Source organism: Osmerus eperlanus, chromosome 7 (assembly GCF_963692335.1).
Source record: "Osmerus eperlanus chromosome 7, fOsmEpe2.1, whole genome shotgun sequence".
NCBI classification, from domain to species: domain Eukaryota; kingdom Metazoa; phylum Chordata; class Actinopteri; order Osmeriformes; family Osmeridae; genus Osmerus; species Osmerus eperlanus.
Window position 1 is genome coordinate 4,631,387 of NC_085024.1, and position 26,394 is coordinate 4,657,780.

A 26,394-nucleotide genomic window follows, 5' to 3' on the forward strand; every position below is an offset into this window, starting at 1 on the left:
CTTAGAATTGGGCTTCAGGACATTTATTAAGGGCATCATTATATACAATCCATGATAATGTAAGTAATTGTGGTTATTCCATTGTTAAATCAATGTATTGATTTAAATGCCCGTCTTCCTATAATATGATCATTCAGTTGATTGCATTCTTCAGACTCACTCACATTTCACATTTCAAATATTGGTGAAAGTTTTGGGATGTAATTAATCAGAATTTCGTGGTGGACCTACACTGATACAATAATACCTGGAATTGGAATAGAACACCTAAAAAATAAGGGAGAAATTGACTGGTTCAAACTATCTGCTGTCATATTTTAGTTCAACTACTGGATAGCTTACTACAATATCTGCTGTTTTATTTAAGCCCGGAACTTATGTCACTCGCTTTGTTCTCGCACGAGTTTATTTCAGCGACACCAAAGTTTGTTTGTACATTTCTATGCGCTACTTAGCTACAGAAGCGCATATTTTTCAGAGACTCAACTCAAACTAAACTCGTTTGTGTATTAATCTATCTTGGCATAAATTAAAGTAAGTATGTCTCAGCTAGCTGAATGGCGTTATAGCTTTCAAATCTTTGCAAGCTTTGTATCCGGTGAACACGTTTGTTTGGAGACACTATATGTGTGTTGTGAAACGAAATTCCAAACAGTCACTACAGTACCAACCAACGTCAACGACATGTGATATTTCCTTTCGTTTGAGGTCTGGGTCAAGATGTCAGAATCTGGTCACAGTCAACCTGGTATGTATGGACAAGGAAGGAGAAGAAGGCGACGTCGGGACAGGGATGGACCCCCAGGACAAAACCTATCCGGACCCAGTCGCGACAGAGAATATGTCCCAAGAGAACGCAGGGTAGGGCTGACGTATCTTTTTAAATTATGCATTGCGGTACACTCATATTGTTTACTAAAGGCAACAGTATTATCTGTTAATTACTGAAGGATGGTAGTGAGGAGGCTCCAGGACCACACCTGCAGAAGACCCCCATCATTCTGGCAAAACCTCCTGGAGAAAGGGTATGCCAGCCATTCAGGACAGCCCAGTCACTGAGCTAATACATATGGCTCTCCATCTCTACATATGGAGTTGTCCATAGTCAAATTGATATACATTGGTAATAATTAGGCCTACCTTATGATCAGATTATTCTCTGACTCCCCCCACCCCCAGTCTAAACCAACTCAGAGTGTCCCTATCAGTGGGGTGCCAGCCATGGAGAAACCGATCGTACTCTTCAAAGCCAGAGACGATGGAGGGAAGCCGGGTACTCCTCCTGAGGTGACCCCGCTAGCCTCCAGCTCAGGGCCCTCCAAGCTTGAGAGGGAGGGACAGCGGCCAACCCAGCCTGTGTACCAGATCCAAAACAGAGGCATGGCTGCTGCAGCTGCTGCATCAAGCAGCACTGTGGACCGTGAGTCAACAAACCCCAGTTTCCCAAAGGTCTAGGGCTTCAGGTGCACTTGCTAACTATTCAAAACCAACCAAGCTATACCCTTCCATTGTTTTTAGGAACCTCCAGATTTGTAATGAGTAATCTTTATGGATGAACGTATGCTGCACAGCCGGGCCCTTCAGCATTTAAAAAATGATAATCATGCAACATAGAACAGTGACCCATTTGAGCATTGATCGTTGATCACGAACAGTTATGTGTAGCCTACGACTTTACAGCGGTGATTGGCCAGACCAAACTCCTTCCTCCGGAAAAGATGAAACACAGCATCAAGCTGGTAGACGATCAGATGAACTGGTGTGACAGTGCTATGGAGGTGAGTGAGTCATCAGATTAAGTGGCATATCTGCACTGATAAGGTGAGGGGTGCTCATGTGCCACTGGATCGGAATTAATCTTGGATTATTGGGAGACTAAGTAGATGTATTCTCTACATTTATTACATGTTTAGGAGTATTTAATGTCAAATGTACTTTGCATGTTTACATTTAATACATAATAAATATATTTAGGCAGATGTTTCACATATTCCACTATGATCAGAGATAATGTTCACTGTTGTGGTACAGTATCTTAGGGACCAGACAGATATGCTGGTAGTGGGAGTCATTGGCTTGCAGGGAACAGGAAAATCCACCATCATGTCTCTCCTGTCAGCCAACACACCCGAGGAAGACCAAAGGTCTGTTGAACATGAACAGTCTCTTTTGCTGTGCTCTATAAGAACATGTGAATCATATGATAAATCAAAACATAGCATGAATAAGATAAGACAGGATAAATAGATATAAAGGTTCTCTGTTGCAGAGCTGGACTGTTGTATGTTAGTCTAGTGAGTTTGTGCCACCTGCAGCTCATTGTGTGTGTGTCTGTGTTGTGTGTAGAGGGTATGTGTTCAGAGCCCAATCTCAGGAAATCAAAGAGAGAGGAGGGAACCAGAGCACTGGGATTGACTTCTTCATAACCCAGGAGAGAGTCATCTTCCTGGACACACAGGTCAGATTTAGGTATTACTGAAGAATGGACAATATCCATCTTTTTACATGTTAGCCATGGTTTTAACTGAGCTTCACTTTCTTTTGTAACCTTCAGCCCATCCTCAGCCCTTCTATCCTGGATCATCTGATCAACAACGATCGCAAGTTGCCTCCAGAGTACAACCTCCCTCACACATACGTCGAGATGCAGGTAAGGAGTTGCTCAGCAGGGGGCAGTAAGCATCAAGAAATCTTCTTGACTTTGACCATGGCCAGGAACGTGTAACAAAATGTGACATTCCATTTCTGAGAGGATGAATCCTTGATCCTGACAAAAAGTGTTTTTGTACATGTGTGGTACGTCAAACTAATTTTTCAACCTGTTTTCTCTGACAGTCTCTTCAGATCACTGCCTTCCTGTTCACCATCTGCCATGTGGTCGTCGTTGTTCAAGACTGGTTTACTGACATCAACCTTTACAAGTAACTGCAGATGAGCAATAGCCTGCCAAAGGAAATTACTGTTGTTCATAGATCTTTTGCCGCAAGTGTGTTGATCCAAATACCTGTGTACTCACACCATTTGTGGCTATTGTCTGGAACATTGTAGGGCTTTTTAATTCTTTCCATATTTTAAATAATTGAGGTGAATAATGGTCATGTGAAGAAGGGATTCAAGGCCAGGTAGGGAGAATGAACTTTATAGCACCAACAAAATGTGCTCCTGCTGATCATGCTGTAAAGTAAGAATGCTTTCAGAATCAGAAAGGGTTATTTGCCATGAAAGTTTGCACAGACAAGGAATTTACTTTGACAGGAAGGTGCATACATCCAAAATATAGGAATCTTAAATAAGTAGTGTACAAGTCTAACTAATACTGAAGGTACAACATTTAACTAATACTAAGGGGCTAAAGTATGTAAAGAATTTAGAATAAAATCAAATATAAAATAGCTATGATATACAAATACAAATAGGGGAATATAGTGCAAATATGGCAAGGTGTCATTGTGCAGATAGTGTCAAAGTCAGTGTGAGTCTTTGGCCTTGTTGAAGAACAAGAAAGACATGTTAATAGATTATCTAAATGCCACCTGTCATCATTTAAAGTGACTCAGATTAATGACAAATAAATGTCAGCTGTTCCAGTAAGATTTTCCAGAAATGTTCTTAGTTGCATCTCAGAGCAAAAGCCATGGTCTGCAGAGAGCTTTCACAGCATCAGAGGGATCTCATTGTTGAAAGATATAAGTGAGGAGAAGGGTATAAAAGAATTACCAAAGCATTACATTTACATTTTGTCATTTAGCAGACGCTCTTATCCAGAGCGACTTACAGTAAGTACAGGGACATTCTCCCGAGGCAAGTAGGGTGAAGTGCCTTGCCCAAGGACACAATGTCATTTTGCATGGCCAGGAATCGAACTGGCAACCTTCAAATTACTAGCCCGATTCCCTAACCGCTCAGCCACCTGACTCCCATTACATATACCATGGAACACAGTGAAGACAGTCATAATCAAGTGGAGAACATATGGCACAACAGAGACATTACCAAGAACTGGATGTCCCTCCAAAATTGATGAAAAGACGAGGAGAAAACTGGTCAGGGAGGCAAGACGGAAGCTTTTACTTTCGAAGAAAAACATCCAAGCCCGGCTGAAGTTTGCAAAATCAACATCAAGTCTCCCAAAAGCATGTGGGAAAATGTGTTATGGTCTGATGAAACCAAGGTTGAACTTTTTTGCCATAATTCCAAAAGGTATGTTTGGCGCAAAAACAACACTGCACATCACCCAAAGAACACCATACCCACAGTGAAGCATGGTGGTGGCATCATCATGCTTTGGGGCTGTTTTTCTTCAGCAGGAACCGTGGCCTTAGTAAGGGTGGAGGGAATTATGAACAGTTCCAAATACCAGGACATTTTGGCACAAAACCTTCAGGTTGGTGTTGCTGAAGATGAAGAGGAAGTTCACCTTTCAGCACGACAATGACCCAAAGCACACATCCAAATCCACCAAAGCATGGCTTCACCAGAAGAAGATTAACCTTTTGGAATGGCCCAGACCTGAATCCAATTGAACATCTGTGGGATGATCTGAAGGGCTGTGCACAGGAGATGTCCTCGCAATCTGACTGATTTGGAGCGCTTTTGCAAAGAAGAGTGGGCAAATATTGCCAAGTCAAGATGTGCCATGCTAATAGACTCCTACCCCAAAAGACTGAGGGCCTCATGTACGTACATTTGCAAACGTAGCTTTATTAGCGCCATGGCCAACCCGCAGATTGCGCACGAAACCTGCAGGTCATCGGGTAATCAGTGCCTTTCTCCGCCCACTATACCGTACATTGCGAGCATTTAAACGCGCAATTGAATGGACCTCCTTCTCTCTATCATGGATCAGCCACCAAAGTCAAAACAGCGATGACTGTTTGAAGTTATCCTGATGCCAATATTTGTAATGTAGCGAGGAGTTTAACAACTGCAGGAATGGAATGTGAACGCTGAGTCGGAGATTCGATGTAATCTTTGATTTCTTCCAGTGACGCGTAATGATTTCGTGTTCACTCAACTCAAAAAGTGTGACGCTTGTGGCAAAAATCCTTTGGCCTATGTCTTCGTCTTGCTCGGGTTACGGCTGCCATTTCACCAGGAGGCATATGCGCATCCTGGTTTACGCCTGCTTTTAACAGGCGGAGAATTGTCATCGCAAAATAGAGGTGCGCTTTCACAGGCGGTTTACGCATCCCCTCCCATCTCTTTATGGGAAACTCCCACTTTCCCCTTGACCCTCCCTTGAATGCATATGCATGACATGGAAAAACGCAATTTGCCATTTTCAGTTCCCGCGACAGGCAGTCTGCGCTTTTACCTCAGTGTGGCATGTTTGCATGGGCGGAAATCCCGGGGGGGACAGGGGGGACACGACCCCCCCAATCCTGGGAAAAATATGATTTGTCCCCCCCAATAAATCACTGTAAACATAACTGTAATTTCAACAACATTGATAATATGCAATGAAAGCGCTTTGCTGATTATGGACACAATGGCGCTTTTTGAAGTTTAAAAAGATTTCGAACCCTGCCCTTGGTCCCACAATGGTTTGATCCACAGCCCCAGCCCTCAGCAGTGATGCAGGTGAGTGTGTGAAAATCGGACAGTATCTGTTTGTGTCGTTGGTGGCTGATGTCCAGTAAGTAGTTGTAATATCTGACAAGGTGACTTGAGTGTCTACAATTTGAAATGCACGTGGCTAACGTGAAATTAATCCAGTTAATCGCACCATAGTGATTTCACTATGTTGGCAGGGTTCACACACACTAAGCTAGCTGCATTTGCATAGCTAGCAAACAAACCGATAGAGATAACATTAGCTAGCACTATTCCATTTGGCGTCATCAAAAGATGGAAACTTTGCTATCGTCAATTTAATCCAAGATCAGCACGGATATTGTAGTTCTTCTAAATCCATTTGCCATGCTTAGCGATACTGAACAGAACTATACTATATTCTACCATTTTCATAATTATCTTAAATGGTCTTGTTGCAAAAGCTAAATCGTCTCTAGGGACTTTGAAGCACCTGTGTGCCGATCTGGAGTAAACTGGCTATAACAAAGATGATGGCAAATACCACACAAACGGAATTGGGGCTCGCTAGCTGCATATTCAGCTATTCTGGGAAGCCAGCCAAATATAAAACCAAAACATGAATTATATTAAAATGACAAAAGGTTGCAGTTTGCGTTGTGTAAAGGGTGAACTCATACAGCTGTCAATCCAGCTGTCAATGCAATCCGTTTCACCTTTCCTAACTGACTGTCTAGCTACCTGGTAGATCGAAGCCTATTCTAGAAGAATGGTAATAAGTGATAAAAGCCCATCTCCTTTTGTAAATAACCTGTACATTGTGTGTGCGGCCAGCATGGTAGAAAAATTGCAGAAAAAAGACGGACATCAGAGCATTTCAGGACACCAAAACGCAAAGAAAGAACCCTAGTGGCCTAATTTCAAAGACTAGTTGATAAAATGTTCATAAAAATGATGTGAAATGTGCTAAAATAAGTTTGTTGAGTCTCTTGTTTGGCAACATGATGGGTTCTCTTCTTTAGACTTGTAAAATAGGGACATAATTGGACAATGCCATGGATACCCCCACTCTACTTAAACTGGTGACTGAACCAAGATTAATTTGAGGCAATGGTATTGTTGTTGTGATTAATTGTGTAGTATTGGGTACTGGTAGTTAGGAGGATGGCAAACATCTTATTTCTTTTCTAGGAGACAGACTGTGAGTCCGTGAGGGTGGTGAAAGGGAAAGAGCCGGGGAGAGACTTCAGATGATAGTGTCACAGCCATGGCAGGACCGGGGGTCAACCTTTTTGCCAGCAGCACCAGTATAGGAGACAGTGGCACAGCACTGTCTAGTCACCTCAGTGGTGGCACAGAACCATATCAGCCACACCCACAATTTATAGAACCGCAGACTCTTGCTAACAAAGTGTTGACATTTCAAGAGAAATGGTTTTGCGATTTCCCCCGACTTTATGATTGTTCAATTGAGATTATTTTAGATGAGACTGCACCATGCCCATTGTAATTACATAAACTGCACCCATACAGTGTACAGTACATACTGGCTTTTCTTGGTATTGCTGGTTGTAAATACTGTACACCTGCATTCATACTTGACTGATAAGAAACACTACTATAACTACATTTGAACAAGTTGAGACAACCCTTCAGTTACTAACTATAAATGATCCAGGAGTATTAATTATGGTTCCTCAATATACATTTAACATATTACAATGTAGGCTGTGTTACAGCAGTCATTTTGGTGTCCCCCTCAGAAATTGCTCTTGAGAAAGTGTCATATAATTGTCCCCCCCAAAGTTGATAGCAGATTTTCGCCACTGCATGTTTGTACATATCTCGCCATGCTTTTACGCGCAAATTGCAAAACAAATACGCCTGAAGTGGGCGCAAAAGCGTTAGTACATGAGGCCCTGAGTTCTGTAATACAATCAAAAGGTGCTTCAACAAAGTATTAGTTTAAGGGTGTGCACACTTATGCAACCAGGTTATTGTTTTTTGTTTTTCTCAAAGATTTCAGTTTGTTTCTCAATTGAATTGTTCAAGTTATAGGTCACATTAAAGGTGGAAAAAGTTCTGACATTATTTATCTTTGCGTCATTTTTTTACATCACAAAAAACTGGCATTTTAACAGGGTGTGTAGACTTTTTATATACACATATATATATATATATATATATATATATATATATATATATATGTTTTACCCCTTTTGGAGTGTCACAAGGGACATTGTTTTGCATGAAAATTGCGTGCTGATTGAAATGCTCACAGGGAAGGAAATGCAAGTTGACAAAGGAGGTTCTGAACAACTCTTGTAAAATTTGCATTTGCACAATCATTTGCAGTTACAAAATCAGCAGCGGATCAAAATTTACCTCACCATATATACACTAATACTGTATAATATGGGAAAATGTGTCCAAACTTTTGACTGGTGCTGTTTGTATATATATATATATACGTATATATATATATATATACACACACACTAATACACACTAATAGAATATACCGTATTTTCCGGACTATAAGGCGCACTTAAAAGCCTTTAATTTTCTCAAAAAACGACAGTGGATTATGGATTAATTCTGGTTGTGTTTACTGACCTCGAAGCGATTTTGTGTGGTACACGGCGCTGTCAAAATGTTTTAGTACGACTTTGGTAAACTACAAAGCCGCACCGCTTGCAGAATTACGGCTACCGTAGTCAGGAGCATCGCGGAGTAATACATATATGAAAAAAGATCGAAAATAGACCATTCATTGACAGTGCGCCTTATAATCCAGTGCGCCCTATAGTGCAGAAAATACGGTATATGATGTCAGGTAACTCGATGTGCTGTACCAGATGTTGTGAGTGTGTGTGCGCTGGTGTGTTGTAATCATGTTGTTTTGTGTGCTGCTCTGAGCAGGTTCCTTCAGACTGCAGAGATGTTAAAACCTTCCACACCATCAGCAAACCACGACAGCACGAGTGCTTCCGGAAGCGACGAAGGATCTGAATACTACCCCCACATAGGTGACACACACACACATATACACACACACAATGCATGAAGGACTGCACAGAATACTTGTGTTTTACTCTTTTTTTTTTTAGTTTTCCTGCAGAATAAATCTCGACGAGACGAGTTCTGTCCCCTGAACCTGAAGAAGATGCACATGACGGTGGACAAGCTGATGGCCCACTCCCACCTCAAATACAAAGGTTAGACACCTAACCACGCTCATATCCAGAACCAATCAAATGGACGGCATTTGGTTTCCACAGGGGGGCATTTTCTTTGTATATGGCTCTAACATAATGGGGGGGAGGGCTACAGCATTCCAATCAGAATAAGCTTTATTCGCCATGTGAGTTTTACACAAACAAGAAATTCACTGTGGCAGGAAGGTTCATACGATAAAGACGTAAGAAAAAGTAGAAAATGTACAACAGTCTAAATAATTCTAAACGCAGTCTACAACTAGCCTGGTCCTAGACTCTCGTGCATTTCATTTGTACAGAGAGTCTGGGCTTGCACCATTGACAAGCGTTAACTTCCTTGAAGGCGGGTACTCTGTTGAAGTTTAAAACTATTGGATCTGCCATAACCAATCGCTAGCGTTTGCCTTAGCCAACTCCTTCACCACTAATGGAGCTAGCTGGAAAATCAAACTTTTCCTGAACACTGTGGGGAGGAGGGCCACAACATCATGGCCACCAACAAAACTCAGCAAAGATTGTTCTTGCTCCGGCTTTAACTTCTGGATATTCGGCAGCGTTGCCACAACGAACCGAATGGCTTTGCTTACATCTTTCTCCACCGCCATTACGGAACTACAACTCAAACTAGCGCACAACATCGTCATCGTTCTCAGCCACTCCCTCTGTTCGCTGATTGGACCTGTTAAAATTTGATCTGAGAAATCCGACTAATGTACCGAAAGCCCAGACGGAGTACATAAGCTAAATTAAAATTGAGCGGAAGTACATAGGAGGGCAGAGCCCTATGGGGTCTACAACCCCAATTCCAGAAAAGTTGGGACGTTAAAAAAAAACGGAATACAATGATTTACAAATCTCATAAACCCATTATGTTATTCACAATAGAACATATAAAACATGTCAAATGTTTAAACTGATGAAATGTACAATTCTAAGGAAAAAATAAGGTAATTTTGAATTTGATGGCAGCAACACATCTCAAAAAAGTTAGGACAAGCCCATGTTAACCACTGTGTAGCACCCGGACTCTTCTATTATGAACCCATGCAGTTGTAACATGCAGGATGTGGTTTAACATCGTCTTCCTGAAATATGGAAGGCCTTCTCTGAAAAATATGTTGCCTGGATGCAAGCAAATGTTGCTCTAAAACCTGTATATACCTTTCAGCATTGATGTTGCCTTTCCAGATGTACAAGCGGACAATTCTGTAGGCACTAATGCACCCCCATACCATGCAGGCTTTTGAACTGAGCACTGATAACAAGCCGATTGGTCCCTCTCCTCTTTAGTCCCGAGGACGCAGTGTCCGAGGTTTCCAAAAAAGAATGTCAAATTTCAATTTGTTTGACCACAGAACCGTTTTGCCACTTTGCCTCCGTCCATTTCAAATGAGCCCAGAGAAGATGGCAGTGTTTCTGGATCATGTTCACATGTGGGTTCTTCTTTGCATGACGGAGCTTTAACCCTCGTGCTGCCTTCGGGTCACATGACCCAAAGGTTCATAACGAACCATCATTGTGTTTACCCAATTTTACCCAATACAAAAACAAATAAAAATACTTTTCTTTTAACCTTCGCAATGTGGGGGGTCTGAGACAGCCCGACGGTTAAAAGAAAATGCTTCACTTTGTTTTTGTATGCGGTAAAGTTGTCGCAATACGACGGTGGGTCACAATGACTGATGGGTCAGAACGACCCGAGGAGAACACAAGGGTTAACCTGCATGTGTGGATGGCACAGCAAACTGTGTTCATAGACAGTGAGTTCTGGAGGTGTTTCTGAGCCCATGCAATGATTTCCATTACGGAATCATGCCTGTTTTTTATGCAGTGCCGCCTGAGTGCCTGAAGATCACAGCCATGCAGAATTTATTTTCCCCCATGTCCCTTACAGATAGATTTCTACAGATTCTCAGAATAATTGTATTATATTATGTACTGTTGATGATATATTCAAAGTCTTTGCAATTTTACGTTGAGAAACATTATTCTGAAATGGTTCCACAATATGTAGATGCAAGTTTTCGCAGATTGGTGAACCTCTGCTCATCTTTACTTCTGAGAGAATGCCTCTCTAAGATACTTTTTTTATACCCAATCATGTTACTGGACCTGTTTTCAATTAACCTAGTTAGTTGCAAAATGTTCCTCCAGCTGTTTTATTTTTAGTAATACTTACTTTTTATTTCCCCCGTCCCAACTTTGAGACGTGTTGCTGCCATCAAATTCAAAATTACAGATTTTTTCCTTAAAATTGTACATTTCATCAGTTTAAACATTTGACATGTATATGTTCTATTTTGAATAACAGAATGGGTTTATGTAAATAGAGATATGTAAATCATTTGTTTTCTGTTTTTTTATTAAATTTTACACAACGTCCCAACTTTTCTGGAATTGGGGTTGCAAATATTTCTAATACTATACAACATAAAATATTCAATAAGATAAAATTAAGAAAATATATAGTGCAATAGTGCATTTGGGAGCTGAACACCATGCAAAATACCATGGTTTCCAGAGTTGTCCGATTAATTATAAAAGTTGTGGCCGCCATTATAGGCAGCGCTTGTATCGGCCACTATAATAATAGTTTGGCTATTTAAAAATGGCGGGTTTGAGCAGGATGTCCTCGATGAAGAGGTTCCAAAAGGTACAAGGTAGTAGGTACCACGTTTGCCTGATACCCTGCAGTGGAAAAGCACCATTAGTATGGATGCACTTTGACAGATGGCAAAGAACTCTATACTCTCAGTCTGTCACACGCATACAGCAATAAAGATTTCACAGTTTTCCATTGGAGGGCTTAGTGTTCTGTGGGTCAATCTAGGTCTGTTTGGTTGCAGGCACATTGTCCATGCTGGACTGTAACATCTTTCCTGGCCTGGGGAGGGATTACCTGGAGACTGAGGTCAACCTGTTCCTGCTCCCCCTGCAAGAGAACGAGGGGGATGATTCCCTGACGAAAACAGGTTGGAGCAGGGGTGCATAATTAAAATTCAAAGAGCATCTTACTAGCATCTTCTCCCCCCAAAATGTCCAAACCATTAAAATGTCTAACGTTCTTGATGATTTGGGGCGTAATTCATTTATATGTAGGCCCTACAGCTATTGAACAAAGTACTGACACATGCTGCTGGAAGGATAAAGGCATATTTGTCTGTCCACTCCTCTTTTAAAAGCTTTTGCTCACGCCATTCAACTACTTCCCCTCTCTCTTCTGCTGTTGCTTATTTTGCTGCCTCTTTTGCTGCCTCTCTTAACATGCATTATAAGCTTTCACTTTTTCTGAGTTTCGTGAAGTGATTTAAATAATGCACGTGATTGGACAACACATAGTATGGAGCGCTTTCTGGGACTTTCCCAGCTGCGCTAAGCCAGCCCAGTATTTGTACATTGAAAATAACGGTTGCTTCATCAGTATTTAATGTAACAATTATTTATGAGAAACGTATCTAGGTCCAGATAGAACCTTCACTCCGCCAACTGTGCACCCCTGGGTTAGAGGAACCGACAGCCCCCATAGTCATGGCTGAAGGGCCGTCCACATTGTACTTGAGAACTATAACTTTTGGATAACTGTGATAAGTATAATTATAAAGTTAAAAGTTTACAGTTGGGCTATCATCTACCCTACAATGTTGTCATGTTCCTTGCTTGCCTGCTGATCTGTGTGTTTGTTTTAGGATCCGGGGCTCCCCCCCTCTTCTCCCTACTCCCAGGTTATCAAGGACACCCTGCCTTCTCCTCACTGGTCTCCAAGCTCCGCAGCCAAATACTTGCCATGTCTCGCTCTCAGCTCTCACACACCATTCTCACTGAGAAGAATTGGTAAGGACAGGCAGGGGTGATACAATGTGTTTACACTGCATTTACTAAAATAATTACAATATATGTGCAAGTACAATAAGTACAATTGTGCAAGATTTGAATCCCTCAAGATCGGCACTTTCTTCTCCAAAAAGACAAGTTGTAATGTGACTAATAGTCTGTACATTTACAAAAGATAATCTATCCGATGAAATTACGTGTCACTGGAACGTGTGGAAGTAAGGCTGTTGTGGTTGCAGGTTTCACTATGCTGCTCGTATCTGGGATGGGGTGAAGAAGTCATCTGCTCTTTCAGAGTACAGCCGCCTGCTCTCCTAGCACCACATTTGCATTGCACATTTGCATTAGGCTGGAAGCAACGAGAGGCCAAGAGAGGAGAAAGTAGCCTTCTTACAAAGTCCATGTGTCTAAAAACGTTTGTGACGTTTGTATCCTTGGGACTAATGATGTTTGTGCTGTCCTTCAGTCCTTGTGTTGTGAGTGCCCAGCTGTCTGGAAATAGAAACAAAATGCAGATGTCTACCTGGTTACAAAAATCCAGTACAAGATTGGATGATATGTGTCAACCTAAGGAGAAAGTCTGGCTTCACAGCTGTGCTTGAGGCAGACTTGTTTGTAATAGTAACTTGACTTAGAGATTGAATAATATGTGATTTATACAATTGACTCTGCATAGTGGAAATGCAGTTCTAGTCCCCCCCCTCAAAATAAAACGGAATTGCTTTCACAATGCTGTGAGTTTTTAAGGCCTCATTAGGAAAACGGAGTGTCTCTTTTCTAATTATTTTCAAGAATGGACCTTTCAAGAACTAACAGCTTCAGAGGGAGCTCCAAATAGTTAGTTACAGCTCATTACATTAATTCTAATGGTGGATTTGGAATAGTGTTTTTGGTTTTTGAGGAAAAGTTTAATCACTATTAAGGTTGCCAATGCCCTGGCCCTTCATGTACCAGGAATGATTATGTACTCTATGGGGTGTTTGCTATGTTTATATTAGTTTGTCTTTTTTTGTGCTATGTAATGCTGTAAACTAGTCTAATAATTCTCGACATGATAACTGACCGAGGAGACTAAATTTGCACGAACATTGTTCCAGTCGCTATATCCATGCCTTAAGAAACCCACCAAGGAGGCTAAAGTGGTAGGAATAGTGCCCATGTGCGTGGTAGGCTACATTCATGCAAATGATTATGTAGCCTTCATTTGTCTGCTGTTTCCTATGTTATAAATTGCTTAAGTTATGTTGATCAAAATGTACTATATTGGTTCTCTGATTACTTGTCTTACTACCACAAACATCTAAACATTTTGTTCATAACAGAAGTCCTTACATGCACAATGGTTGAGCCAGTTGTCATAAGTGTAGGCCTAATTCACCATACAACATGTACATTTGCAATGTGCAGGCAGTTTTGACAGTAAACACATTAATTTATGTAATAGAATTCACTGATCTTTACTTAAAGTATATCCACTTTATATTGCCGTTCTGTTAGCTAGCCAGCATTTCATCCATAAAGAAACCCCTTTAAAAGCAGAAATTCAATGTTATGCCAGAACTAAGCAGGCCATAACTTTTGCAAAAGCGAATTTGCATCTAAAAAAAACAAACAGAATTTCCCTATTTTCCTTACAACGAACTCTGGTGCGTTAAGCGTTTAGTAATTTAATTGCGAATGCCTTTGTTAACCGCATTAGTTCATTAACTAAACAGCAAATGTTTACTCCTCGACAGGTCTGCAAACGCCTTTGTAAACCGAGATTTGTTAAAACGTTTAAACAAATCGAGGCGACAAAGCGTTTGCTGACCTGTCGAGGAGTAAACATTTGGTTACTACAACAATACGTGGGAAGATCAGAAATCAAACACGTCGAATCTGGAGCAGACGCTATGTTGTCAGAGCAATCAGCTGCACTTGCACTGGTGACGTCACTACATCTCCAAGGCAACATATCAACAACATCATTCGTCTTGTCTGCTTCAGATACTTCTTTAAAACGGGAAGCGATTGCGGGGCGTTTGCGGACCAGAAACCATATTTGGTTGTTTTAGTTTTTTTTAGGCAACTTAGGCTACTTTGTTGCCGAGCAGATGCTACGTTGTTAAGGTCAATCGCTACATCTCCAACTGCTTGTTGCTAGGTCCATAAAACCGTTTATTTACCTCTGCGAACATTCGGGAGGTAAACGGTATTATTAACTTTTGAGAACGTCTTCTGGACCAATAGGAACAGCGTATTGGTCCAATTACTACACTAGTATATAAGAAACGGATTTATTAACTTTTGAGAACGTCTTCTGGACCAATAGGAACAGCGTATTGGTCCAATTATTACACTAGTATATAAGAAACAAAATTAACTGAAATTATCATAGGCCTACATCCTCCGATACAGCCTCCTAGTACACCCGCTAGTATGGTGCGAGGGATCAACCAGGACCAATCAGAGGACCAATCAGAGTGAAGGGGCTGGGATGAGTTCCCATGATGCCCGTGGAGGCACATGAAAGATGGGGATTGTTTAAAAAAAAAATCTAAATGCTGATCTGAACAACAACAATCGCTGCACTCCGTTGGATTATAAAGAGGACACCTGGGAACTTTGCCGAGTGCCCGGTTCTCCAGATAATCGTGGGGACCTAATGCGGACACACTCAAACAAACAGATTCCTGGAATTAATAGAGAGAATACATGAATCCTGGCCATAGCACAGGGGTGTCAAACTCAATTTCACCAAGGGCCACACTGGGAAATAAGAATCACACCAAGGGCCAGATACAAAAACAATTTGGTCCACATCATGCCCAACTCATTCGTGTTATCTTTATGAGTGAAGCAAGTTCAGGCATGGCACTCGGGAAGCCCGCGTCATATCACCCATCGCCGTGTTCGTAGCCCATAGACTTATATAGGAAACTGAACCTAGTCAACCTTCAGCTAGCCTACCCTTTTCTTCCCATATTAGTAAGATAAGTGTTGACATTAGCAGCGACCACATAATCCAAATATGGAACTTAAGAAACTCTGGAATGCACGCAAAGGTGTCTTACATCTATGTAGCTAACTATAAAACTTTATTGGTATGTTCCGCGATGTAATTAACCTGTAATTAACCCACCTGTGTCACTGATGCATTCGCCTCAGGCTCCTCCATGTTCAACGAAAAAGATTTGCAGGAGCAGAACAAGATTTGCAGGAGCAGAAAAAGATTTGCATCCGTAAAAAAAGCGTTTGTCAAACATAATTCGCATAACACCTTTTTACGGATGCAAAACTATTTATGCTCCTGCAAATCGTTTTCTGCTCCTGAAAATCGTTTTCTGCTCCTGTTAATCGTTTTCTGCGACTGCGAATCTTTTTCAGCGACTGCAAATTATTATTGACCCTAATTTGACTCCATAGAGTGACTTTTGTGCATGGACAAGTGAAACGTAAATGTACTTGTCCAAAGAACAAGTGCCTCAAAAAGTTTATGTAAAGCCCTGCAATCCAGTGGCCAGAGATATATGATGACCTGATCGACACTCCAAGTGTATTATACCCGGAAGAAGTTCGTCTTTTGCAACCGACATGCGCAGTTGAGCCTGTTTGACAGTCGTGTGACGTAGGGTGCAAATTGATCTATAGTGCCCAGATATATATAAAGACTAGGGCTGTGTCTACCGCGCACTTGTGCACTTCGAGCACTGACTTTCAGTGCTTAGGGCGCTTACACTTATGGCAAGCTGTTTTATCATTTAACCAATGAATTCTTGATATCCAAAATTCGAATTTTTGATATCAAGAATTGCATTTTGGATATCAACAATCCGAATTTTGGATATCAAGAATTGCATTTTGGATATCAACAATTCGAATTTTGGATATCAATAATTGCATTTTGGATATCAACAATTCGAATTTTGGATATCCAGAATTGCATTTTGGATATCAACAATGTATGTTAATGACCTTAATGGGGGCGGGATTATATTTGCATGTTCTATGTTATATTTTGGCAAGCCATTTTATCATTTAAACAATGCTAGTTAACATGGCTGCGCGTGTACTGAATGGTCCGTGTACCTTGTGGCCATTGGTTTTTCTATTTTGCAACCCGTGTTGACAAACGCAAAATAGGGCCGTAATATTGTTTTGTCACTTTAGTAAGTCGAACACACATTTAAGTATAACGGCTTGTTATACTTATTATGCATACTGGCACAAGTGAAAAAGAGAGAGGGGGAAAAATGCGAAACTATTGGGGGTGTTATTACTTGCGAACACCAGAGGGCAGCAACGACTAGCTTTTAAAAAAATGTTCCTGTTATCTGCAGGCCTACAATCTTGACGACATGGCAGCAGGTTCTTTAGTAGAAGACACACACACCAAACTGAAGGCACATGTTGACCGCGTTTGCTAGTTGCTACTTAGTTAATAAATCTTTGATGAACCCAAGTTTCTTTAATATATATTAAGTTTCTTTAATATATATTAGAAACATTACAAGACAGGGCTCCAGTGTGTGTTCAAACAAGGCCAAAAGTGCCAGACGGTATCAATCACACCCGTGCAAGTAACACTCCACGCCCCAACCCTCCCTCCCCCCACCTAAATGATGCTTTCAGTTCTGTTGTACGTCTTAATGAAGTGCATTGAGGCAATCATAGTGAGCAAGTTGAGGTCATGTGGGCTACCTTTGCAGTTTACATAGAAACACAACTGACAGAGGCACTGTTGTGGATACTTTTTTCAAAGTTCTGATCATATTCCAAATTCAACTTCTTCAAAGTCCAAAAACAGCACGGAGCAGCAACGAGAGGGTTCCCAGGAAAATCTGATTTCCCTTTTGTCTGTGCTTCACCTTTTATATCCAATAAATTACACCCCTGAACTTTTAAAACAGATCTATTGGCCTACTACAATTGTAAATATCCTATGACTTCTGCTCCAATTGGGCCTTGATGCAATGCCATCGAATAGTTTCTGCTGTTTCTGCCACGTTTTTGGGGACTAACCAGGGACCAAACCAGTAACTTGTGCCCAGTTCCTCTATTCTGCCCTACTACATGTGTTTTCCAACACCAGTTGCAATCAACCCTGGGTTATAGCCCTTCACCATTGCATGGTGCCATTCATTCTTCACAGGTCACACCCATCAAGTCAAAGTGAAAAGTAACTGGTCCAACTCCATGTCCAAGCCCATGGTATCTGTGGAGGAATACAGTCATTACATTTGTCAAACCCTCCCCACACAAGTCCAATGACTTAATAACTTTCGTGTAGGCCCATACTATAGCAGTTTGCAGACATACAACACAGATGAGACTCAGGAGAGTGAATTAGAGATAATGGTAATGGGAGGGTGTTGCACTTTTCTGCTTCTATTTTCTTATTTTTCTCCACTCACTTCTTTACCTTCTCACGCTTTCCAATTGTTTAAACAAGTCTCTATACTCTATTCTATCTGTATCCTGCACAAAAGATGACTGTGTACTGTATATAAAACATTCCGGCATATAAATCCACGTATCTCCACACTCAGATCCTGTCACCCTTCCCCAGTCCGCTGCTGTTTTCAACTAACCTAAATACTACAACAGCATAATACAATTGCTGAAATTCAGTTATGACTTGTGATTTTGGAAAGCCACCCGAGGATTTCAGTGGCCCCATCTGGCCACTCCTATAAAACATTTCTGGGGGTGCCACTGCATTTGCCTGTTAATGCCTGCACTGCAGTGAAGACAACTATATGACAACAATAATGTTTAATGTAACTGGCCCCTCTAACAGAACCTCTGGCCCCAATGTAACTGCTGCCCCCCCCCCCCCTAAAGCTAGTATACTAACTTTAAGCACAGAAGTGTAGGCTGATATACAAATCATCACAAGCAGAACAGAAATTTTCTTTCAAAGGACATTTTTAAATTGTGTGTCACAGGGTATGAATGCATTGATGTAGGCTAAAACGTGTTGTACATTGATGGATGTAAGGACAACAATTGTATTGTCCGTACAATGGCCTTTTGCAAAATTGAATAGATTTAAATGTAATTTTTTGGGTCAAGTTAACTCTACATTTAATCCAAACTGAATAAAAGTTACATGAGAAAATAATATTGTGTTTTTTTATAAATAAAAAGGGAAGATTTGCTCAATGATTGCCTCGATGCACTTCATTAAAGTTCTTCATTAAGCTGTTTTTGGATTTTTAAGAAGTTGAATTTGGACATAGAATATGATCAGAACAGAAAAGTATCCACAACAGTGTCAGTTGTGTGTCTATGTAAACTGCAAAGGTAGCCCACATGACCTCAACTTGCTCACTATGATTGCCTCAATGCACTTCATTAAGACGTACAACAGAACTGAAAGCATCATTTAGGTGGGGGGAGGGAAGGTTGGGGCGTGGAGTGTTACTTGCACGGGTGTGATTGATACCGTCTGGCACTTTTGGCCTTGTTTGAACACACACTGGAGCCCCGTCTTGTAATGTTTCTAATATATATTAAAGAAACTTAATATATATTAAAGAAACTTGGGTTCATCAAAGATTTATTAACTAAGTAGCAACTAGCAAACGCGGTCAACATGTGCCTTCAGTTTGGTGTGTGTGTCTTCTACTAAAGAACCTGCTGCCATGTCGTCAAGATTGTAGGCCTGCAGATCACAGGAACATTTTTTTAAAGCTAGTCGTTGCTGCCCTCTGGTGATCGCAAGTAATAACACCCCCAATAGTTTCACATTTTTCCCCCTCTCTCTTTTTCACTTGTGCCAGTATGCATAATACGGCCGATCAAACAAATGAGTAAATGGCTCGTTATACCGTTTGTGTTATATGGATATTCCGTAAATCCAAAATGAAACAAAACAACGGAAACCAAGCCTTTCCCCATAATCTGGTTCTGACATCCAAAATGGACAAAACGATATTACGAGGCTATTTTTCATTTTTTGCAGATACCAGCATAAAGGATATGGAATAATCAAACAAACGAGTAAATGGCTCGTTATAACATTTGTGGTATATGGTTGTTCCGTTATTCCAAAATAAAACAAAACAACGGATAACACGCATTTCCCCATCATCTGGTTCTGACTTCCGAAATGGACAAATCGATATTGCGAGCCTATTTTTTATCTTTTGCAGATATCAGCATAAAGGATATGGAATAATCAAAACAACGATTAATGGCTCGTTATACCATTTGTGTTATATAGTTATTTCATTATTCCAAAAAAAACGAAACAACCAAAAACAAGCCGTTATACTTAAATGTGTGTTCGACTTACTAAAGTGACGAAAATTAAAACGATATTACGGCCCTATTTTGCGTTTGTCAACACGGGTTGCAAAATAGAAAAACCAATGGCCACAAGGTACACGGACCCATGTTAATAAACCTCCTTATTACAAAAAATTCCTGTACAAATCGCCCCTGCAGTAGCCTTGCTATCCCATCTCTTACAACATGGAAAGAACTCAAAGATTTTCACTGTCGGCGTTTGCGCATGTGTTCACTCTTCAACTCCATTGGTTTAGTTTTAAGTACGCAAATTTGATGCAAATGTATGCTAACTTGATATCCAGAATTGCATTTTGGATATCAAGAATTCGAATTTTGGATATCCAGAATTGAATTGTTGATATCAAGAATTCGCATTTTGGATATCAACAATTCCAATTTTGGATATCAAAAATACAATTCTGGATATCAAGAATTCGAATTGTTGATATCCAAAATGCAATTCTTGATATCCAAAATGCGAATTCTTGATATCCAAAATGCAATTCTTGATATCCAAAATTCGAATTGTTGATATCCAAAATGCAAGAATTCGAATTGTTGATATCCAAAATGCAAGAATTCGAATTCTTGATATCCAAAATGCAATTCTGGATATCAACAATTCGAATTCTTGATATCCAAAATGCAATTCTGGATATCAAGTTAGCATACATTTGCGTAATTAAAGCTGTAAACCAATGGGTAGGGGAGTGGGGGGAGTTTTAAAAAAACGTTGCGTACACTACGCAAAAGTTGGGATTCTGTTGGGTTTAGTGTGCTCGTACCGTAGCAGACGGGTTGGAAGATGTCTGTGCAAGTGTTTGTAATGAAAAAGTCTCATAATCTCATAAGAAACCTACGTGGACCACCCAACAAAAGAGGTACTGTACTAGTTTTGGCTTTTATACTTTGTTTTGTTTTGTTCGATAACTAGCACTACAGTCGAGCTAGCAAGCACACGTTAATGCTACTGTACTCTAGCTAGCTAGGCTAGCTCATCATGAAACGTGAAAATATATGAATATAATAAGACTATACGAGTCTCCAATCCTGTTTCTGAAGAGCTACCTGCCAGTAGGTTTAAGGTCCAACACTAGTACGCCTGATTCTAATTATTATCTGGTTGATCAGGTAACTCGTATCAGGTCAAATGAGTGTTGTTGGATCAAAAACCTACAGGCAAGTAGCTCTTCAGAAACAGGTTTGGAGACTGCTGGACTATATAGACTAGTAGCTTGCGAAAAGTAATGCCAGAGCCTGTCTAAGGAGACATACTCTGGTAGCCTATGGTGTATGGTGACACAACGTCCTAATTTCTCCAGACATGTCGTCTTGATGTGTGGGATGTGGAACTAGGGTCAGTCACAATTCTGATGATGGTATTGTTTTTAATCTAAGTCCTTTAATATGTAACTCTGGACAAGCTAGTTTTTTTTATTCATTTGAAGGCTCCAATCAGGGCATACATTTTATCTGTAACACTGCTGGGAGGGTGAGTGACGGTGATGAGGTAAAACAGAAAGACTGCAGACTCAAGACTGCATAAAAGTTGAATACCCCTGATCTAAAAAATGTTCCCTCTTATTTCTTTCTCTTATTTATTTATTGTAGGTGGCCCAGTCCTTGGATCATGACCACCTGGCCTGACAACACCAAGCTGACCTTGTCCAAAGCCGCTGTCCACAGCCCACATGGTGGACCTTGTCTACCTGGTTGAACAGCTCATCTGGATTCAGTCTGAAGAAAGGACACAGTTCACCTATGTTTATTGAGCTGCTGGTCTTCTGAACATGCACACATATGAATGTGACTTTAAAGGTAATCCAATCTGATCTCCCCAGCAAAAGCAGAAGACAACACCTCATACTCCGACTACTATTTGATTGATATTTGATATGTCAGCAACGTTAGATCAGAGGAATGTGCCCATATTGTGTACAAACTTTTACCTTTACATCTCATGTGCTAGGGATAAGTAGTTATTAGAGGGGGCAGGTATCAATGTAATGTTTTATGTGAAGCTATTAAATAAATCCAAAGTCACATTTATATTGTACGAATTATAATCACTTTCTTTTAATAAAGTTCACCCAGTACTTTCTCGTGACCCTGAACATCTATTCAACCTGACTACACACAATCTACTCTTATCAATAACAAACTCACATGACAACATACTAAGTATCCAATGACTAGTTCTATTGATTTGTGAAAGTTGTATTGATTAGTGTATAACTTAAGTACATGGGAAATCCCATACATGCATGTACAGTGAGACAGACACAGTGATGCAATGTGTGTCCAAGTTAGGACTGTAATTGGAATGCTTCAAGTTCAAGTCTTTTATTTGTCAGGTACACAGAACAACACAAGGTCAGACTGGGCACTGAAATTCTTAAGACAAGACAACGCAAGCACCTGGCATAACATAACATATAAGTACACAGATCATAATTTACATCTATGCTGATCTTAAATAAGTGAAACTTTCTAAATATGCAGATAGCAATAAATAATCGACTATACTAACTCTAATACTAAAACTTCCTAAATATACAGATAACAATAAATAATACACCATACTAACCCTAAATGCACATAATACCTATTACAACCCTATAACCTATTCTAACCTAGGTGGAGTACAGTACAATAGTGCAAAATTGCAGATCAGTGACTATGTCAATGACCATACAGGAGCCTGATGGCGAAGTACAGTGAGGTACAGTAGTGCAGTGTTACTGATAGTGCAACCAGTACTGAAAGTGACAGTGTATAAGTGACTAGTCTGCAGTGAATCAATGTCCATATCAGTGTCCATTCAGAAGCCTGATGGCCCTTGGGTAGAAACTATTGTCCAGTCTGCGTGTGCGCGACCGGATGCTGCGGTAACGCCTGCCAGAAGGCAACGGGGTAAAGAGACTGAAGGATGGGTGGGAACAGTCTCTTAGAATCCTGCCAGCTTTCCTGAGGCAACGTGTGTGGTAGGTGTCCTGTAGGGCTGGGAGCTTCCTGCCGATGATGAACTCAGCAGAACGGACCGCACTTCGTAGGGCCTTGCGGTCCCTGTCTGTGCAGCTCCCATACCACACTGTAATGCAACCAGTCAGTATGCTCTCTATAGTGCATCTGTAAAAGTTAGTGAGAATGACTGAGTCCATACCAAACTTCTTCAGTCTCCTCAGGAAGAAGAGGTGTTTACGGGCCGCTTTGACCACCTTGTCCGTGTGAACAGACCAGGTGAGGTCGTTGCTGATGTTCACCCCGAGGAACTTGAAGCAGTTGACCTTCTCCACTTCAGATCCGTTGATGAGTAGGGGTGCATGCTCCTCCTCCTGCCGCCTCCTATAGTCCACAATCATCTCCTTGGTCTTGCTGATGTTGAGAGAGAGGTTATTGTCCTGGTACCATGATGTCAGGGTGTCAACCTCCTATCTGTAGGCTGACTCGTCACTGTCAGAGATGAGGCCCACGATGGTTGTGTCGTCAGCAAACTTAACAATGAGGTTGGAGCTGTGCGTTGCCGCACAGTCGTGAGTGAACAAGGAGAACAGGAGAGGGCTGAGCACACAGCCCTGGGGGGTGCCTGTGTTGGTGATCAGTACGGATGAGGTGCGGTCACCGATTCTCACCACCTGTGGCCTCCCCGTCAGGAAGTGGAAGATCCACTTGCAGAGGGAGGTGCTCAGTCCCAGGTCCACAAGCTTGGAGACCAGTCTGGAGGGGATGATGGTGTTGAATGCTGAGCTGTAGTCAATGAACAGCATCCTCACATACGTATTCCCTTTGTCCAGGTGGGAGAGAGCGGTGTGCATAGTCAGAGCGATGGCATCGTCTGTAGACCTGTTGGACCAGGGTGGGGGGCAGCGAGGAGCAGATGAATGATTTGACTAGCCGCTCAAAGCACTTAATAACACCCATTGGAAATGCCAGTCCTAGGAATTAATGACTGCATCTTTTGTTATGAACTGCATCATTTCAACATATTTGTGAAATAATAAAACACAATGCCTGCCTTTTCCCTCCCACATGAACAACATAGGCCATACTTATGTAAAATGAGCTGGTTTTGGATTGTGTTGGACGGTTTAGCATCTATAGCTCCAAGAGTAAAGTTTAGTAGTTTTATTACAAATAATTGAAAGCTTAATGTATGCCAGTAGTGCTTCAAATTATTGGGTGGTATAGTCTCATAAATTTTCGTGCGTATGTTACTCGTGTGTACCTGCTACTCGGAGCAGTTACACATTTGAACAGTAGATGGCGTAGTTCTGCCAATTTAGTGGAATTTAATCTGAACCCAGATAACGATGTTACACATACAATACATTCATAAAAATAAAAAAAGGACAATGATTACGTTTTTTGGGGTCTCAAAACATCCAACTTCATCCATTTTCAAAATAAATGTTGAACTAAACCAAACGCCAACGGATGGCAAAGTCTACAATGGCCGCAGTGGGCAACGCTCTTAGCGTAGAAAATGTTACGCCTTTGCAAACAGAATTTACGTAGCCTGCCTACTCCCGCCCACATGAAAGTCATTAGCATACATTGTTGATATCCAGAATTCAATTCTGGATATCAAGAATTCGAATTGTTGATATCCAAAATGCAATTCTTGATATCCAAAATTCGAATTGTTGATATCCAAAATGCAATTCTTGATATCCAAAATTCGAATTGATGATATCCAAAATGCAATTCTTGATATCCAAAATTCGAATTGTTGATATCCAAAATGCAATTCTTGATATCCAAAATTAGAATTCTTGATATCCAAAATTGGAATTCTTGATATCCAAAATTGACTATCACTTGTCATGTGTCAAGAGGAAGAGACGCGCATGATACCGCTCAATAAAGCCCACAAACACACGTCTTTGCAGAGCTTTTTTGCTCAGGGGAAAAGGCCCGTGGAGAAGGAGAGAATCAGGTCGTTTTTCAGAATAAAACGTCTTTCAGACTGATAATCAATTAAAAGGAAATAATGTTATTAATTCTTTTTTGTGCGGGCCAGTACAAAATGACCCACGGACCGGTATCGGTCCGCGGACCGGTGGGCACCGGTTGGGGTACGCTGCTCTAAAGACCCGGCAATTCAATCAATTTCCCGGCACATTTGCAATGTAATGCAATGCAGATGTGCACACCGCCCCCTACCGAACAAGATGGGTAGCTCGGTCAGCAGGGAGCTGAAGAAGAGCGACTACTGACGTCACTCTGCTGCGCCGCTCAGAATGCTTTTTCGTTCATTTTGCATTTCTGCAAATGCATTTGAATTTGAATTGTGGTCACGATTTTGCAGCCACGTTCTTAAAATGAAAATGCATGTCTGGAAATGCATTTGAATTTGAATTGTGGTCACGATTTTGCAGCCACGTTCTTGAAAATGAAAATGCATTTCTGGAAATGCATTTGAATTTGAATTGTGGTCACGATTTTGCAGCCACGTTCTTAAAATGAAAATGCATTTCTGGAAATGCATTTGAATTTTCAAATTTTACATTTCAAATTGAATTTTGGTATCTATTTGCTGGGGCATATTTTGAAAATTAAATCTCAAATGTCTATTTCTTTTTCATTTTAATTAAGTGACAGATTGAGCACTCTTGAAGAAGAAAATTTAAATGCAAATAGGATGACTGACTACTAATTTCATTTATGAGTCAAATAATGCAGCCACATCCTTAAAATGCAAATGAATTTCTGGAAATGCATTTGCATTTGAATTTTGGTAACGATTTGCTTCCATAGTTGCAAGCGTGCACAAGGTCTCGGAGCTAGGGAAAAAAAGAGCCACTGTTTAAAGCTAGACCGGAAGAGTCGGAAGTGGAAAGATGGCGCGGTCCAGTTTCGTACTCTCGCTTGCCTCACTGCGCCACTGAGCACTTTTCATAGAAATGAATGGGGACGCCATCTTGGAAGACAAAAGTTGCTTCCTCTAGTTATATTAACTCTATGCGATGGACACTACTCGCCCTAAACGGGCGCCATATTGGCTACGTAGCGGAAGAGGAGGAGCCCTTTCGGCAGCTTTTCATTTCATTTCTAAAATAATGGCGGACGAAATGACTCGCGAGCAGATTACATTTAGTCATTTAGCAGACGCTCTTATCCAGAGCGATCCAGAGATTATCCAGAGATTATCCAGAGATTAGCCTTAGATTCGCTGGTGTCACAATCAGATTTGCGTCCGTCACTTCCCGCCAAGTGGTTAATTTAAGTGTTCCATTTGAGACAGCACTACTCAGCGGCGGAGTGCACTGTATTGCAGTGCACTGTATTGCAGTGTACTTAGTAAAGTGCGCGGTAGTAGACACAGCCAATGTTATGGGTGAGCGAGTTGACTGTAGCAAGATGGCCGCCATGTGTGGACGTTCGACTCCGTTGTCCGGCAATGCGGACTAGACATCTACCCTTTAGGCTATATATATATCTATGATTGTGCCACCCACCACCATCCCCTTCTCCCCCATGTTGTCTGTCTGTACTCCCCGTGGGGGATTTAACTCGTTGCTCCCTGCCCATGTCATGC

General features: G+C 41.1%; 1 protein-coding gene across 1 annotated transcript; it reads left to right on the forward strand.

The window, feature by feature from the left end:
* The first annotated feature begins 396 nt into the window (after positions 1 to 396).
* On the forward strand, positions 397 to 13,875 carry smg9 (SMG9 nonsense mediated mRNA decay factor). The gene is made up of 14 exons (XM_062466638.1): positions 397 to 534; positions 709 to 861; positions 951 to 1,025; positions 1,180 to 1,420; positions 1,681 to 1,778; positions 2,032 to 2,144; positions 2,347 to 2,458; positions 2,555 to 2,650; positions 2,836 to 2,921; positions 8,455 to 8,561; positions 8,643 to 8,750; positions 11,597 to 11,722; positions 12,437 to 12,581; positions 12,821 to 13,875. Exons 2-14 carry the CDS (start codon positions 721 to 723, stop codon positions 12,897 to 12,899), a joined length of 1,527 nt encoding a protein of 508 aa, XP_062322622.1. The 5' UTR covers positions 397 to 534; positions 709 to 720; the 3' UTR covers positions 12,900 to 13,875.
* Positions 13,876 to 26,394: the final 12,519 nt, after the last annotated feature.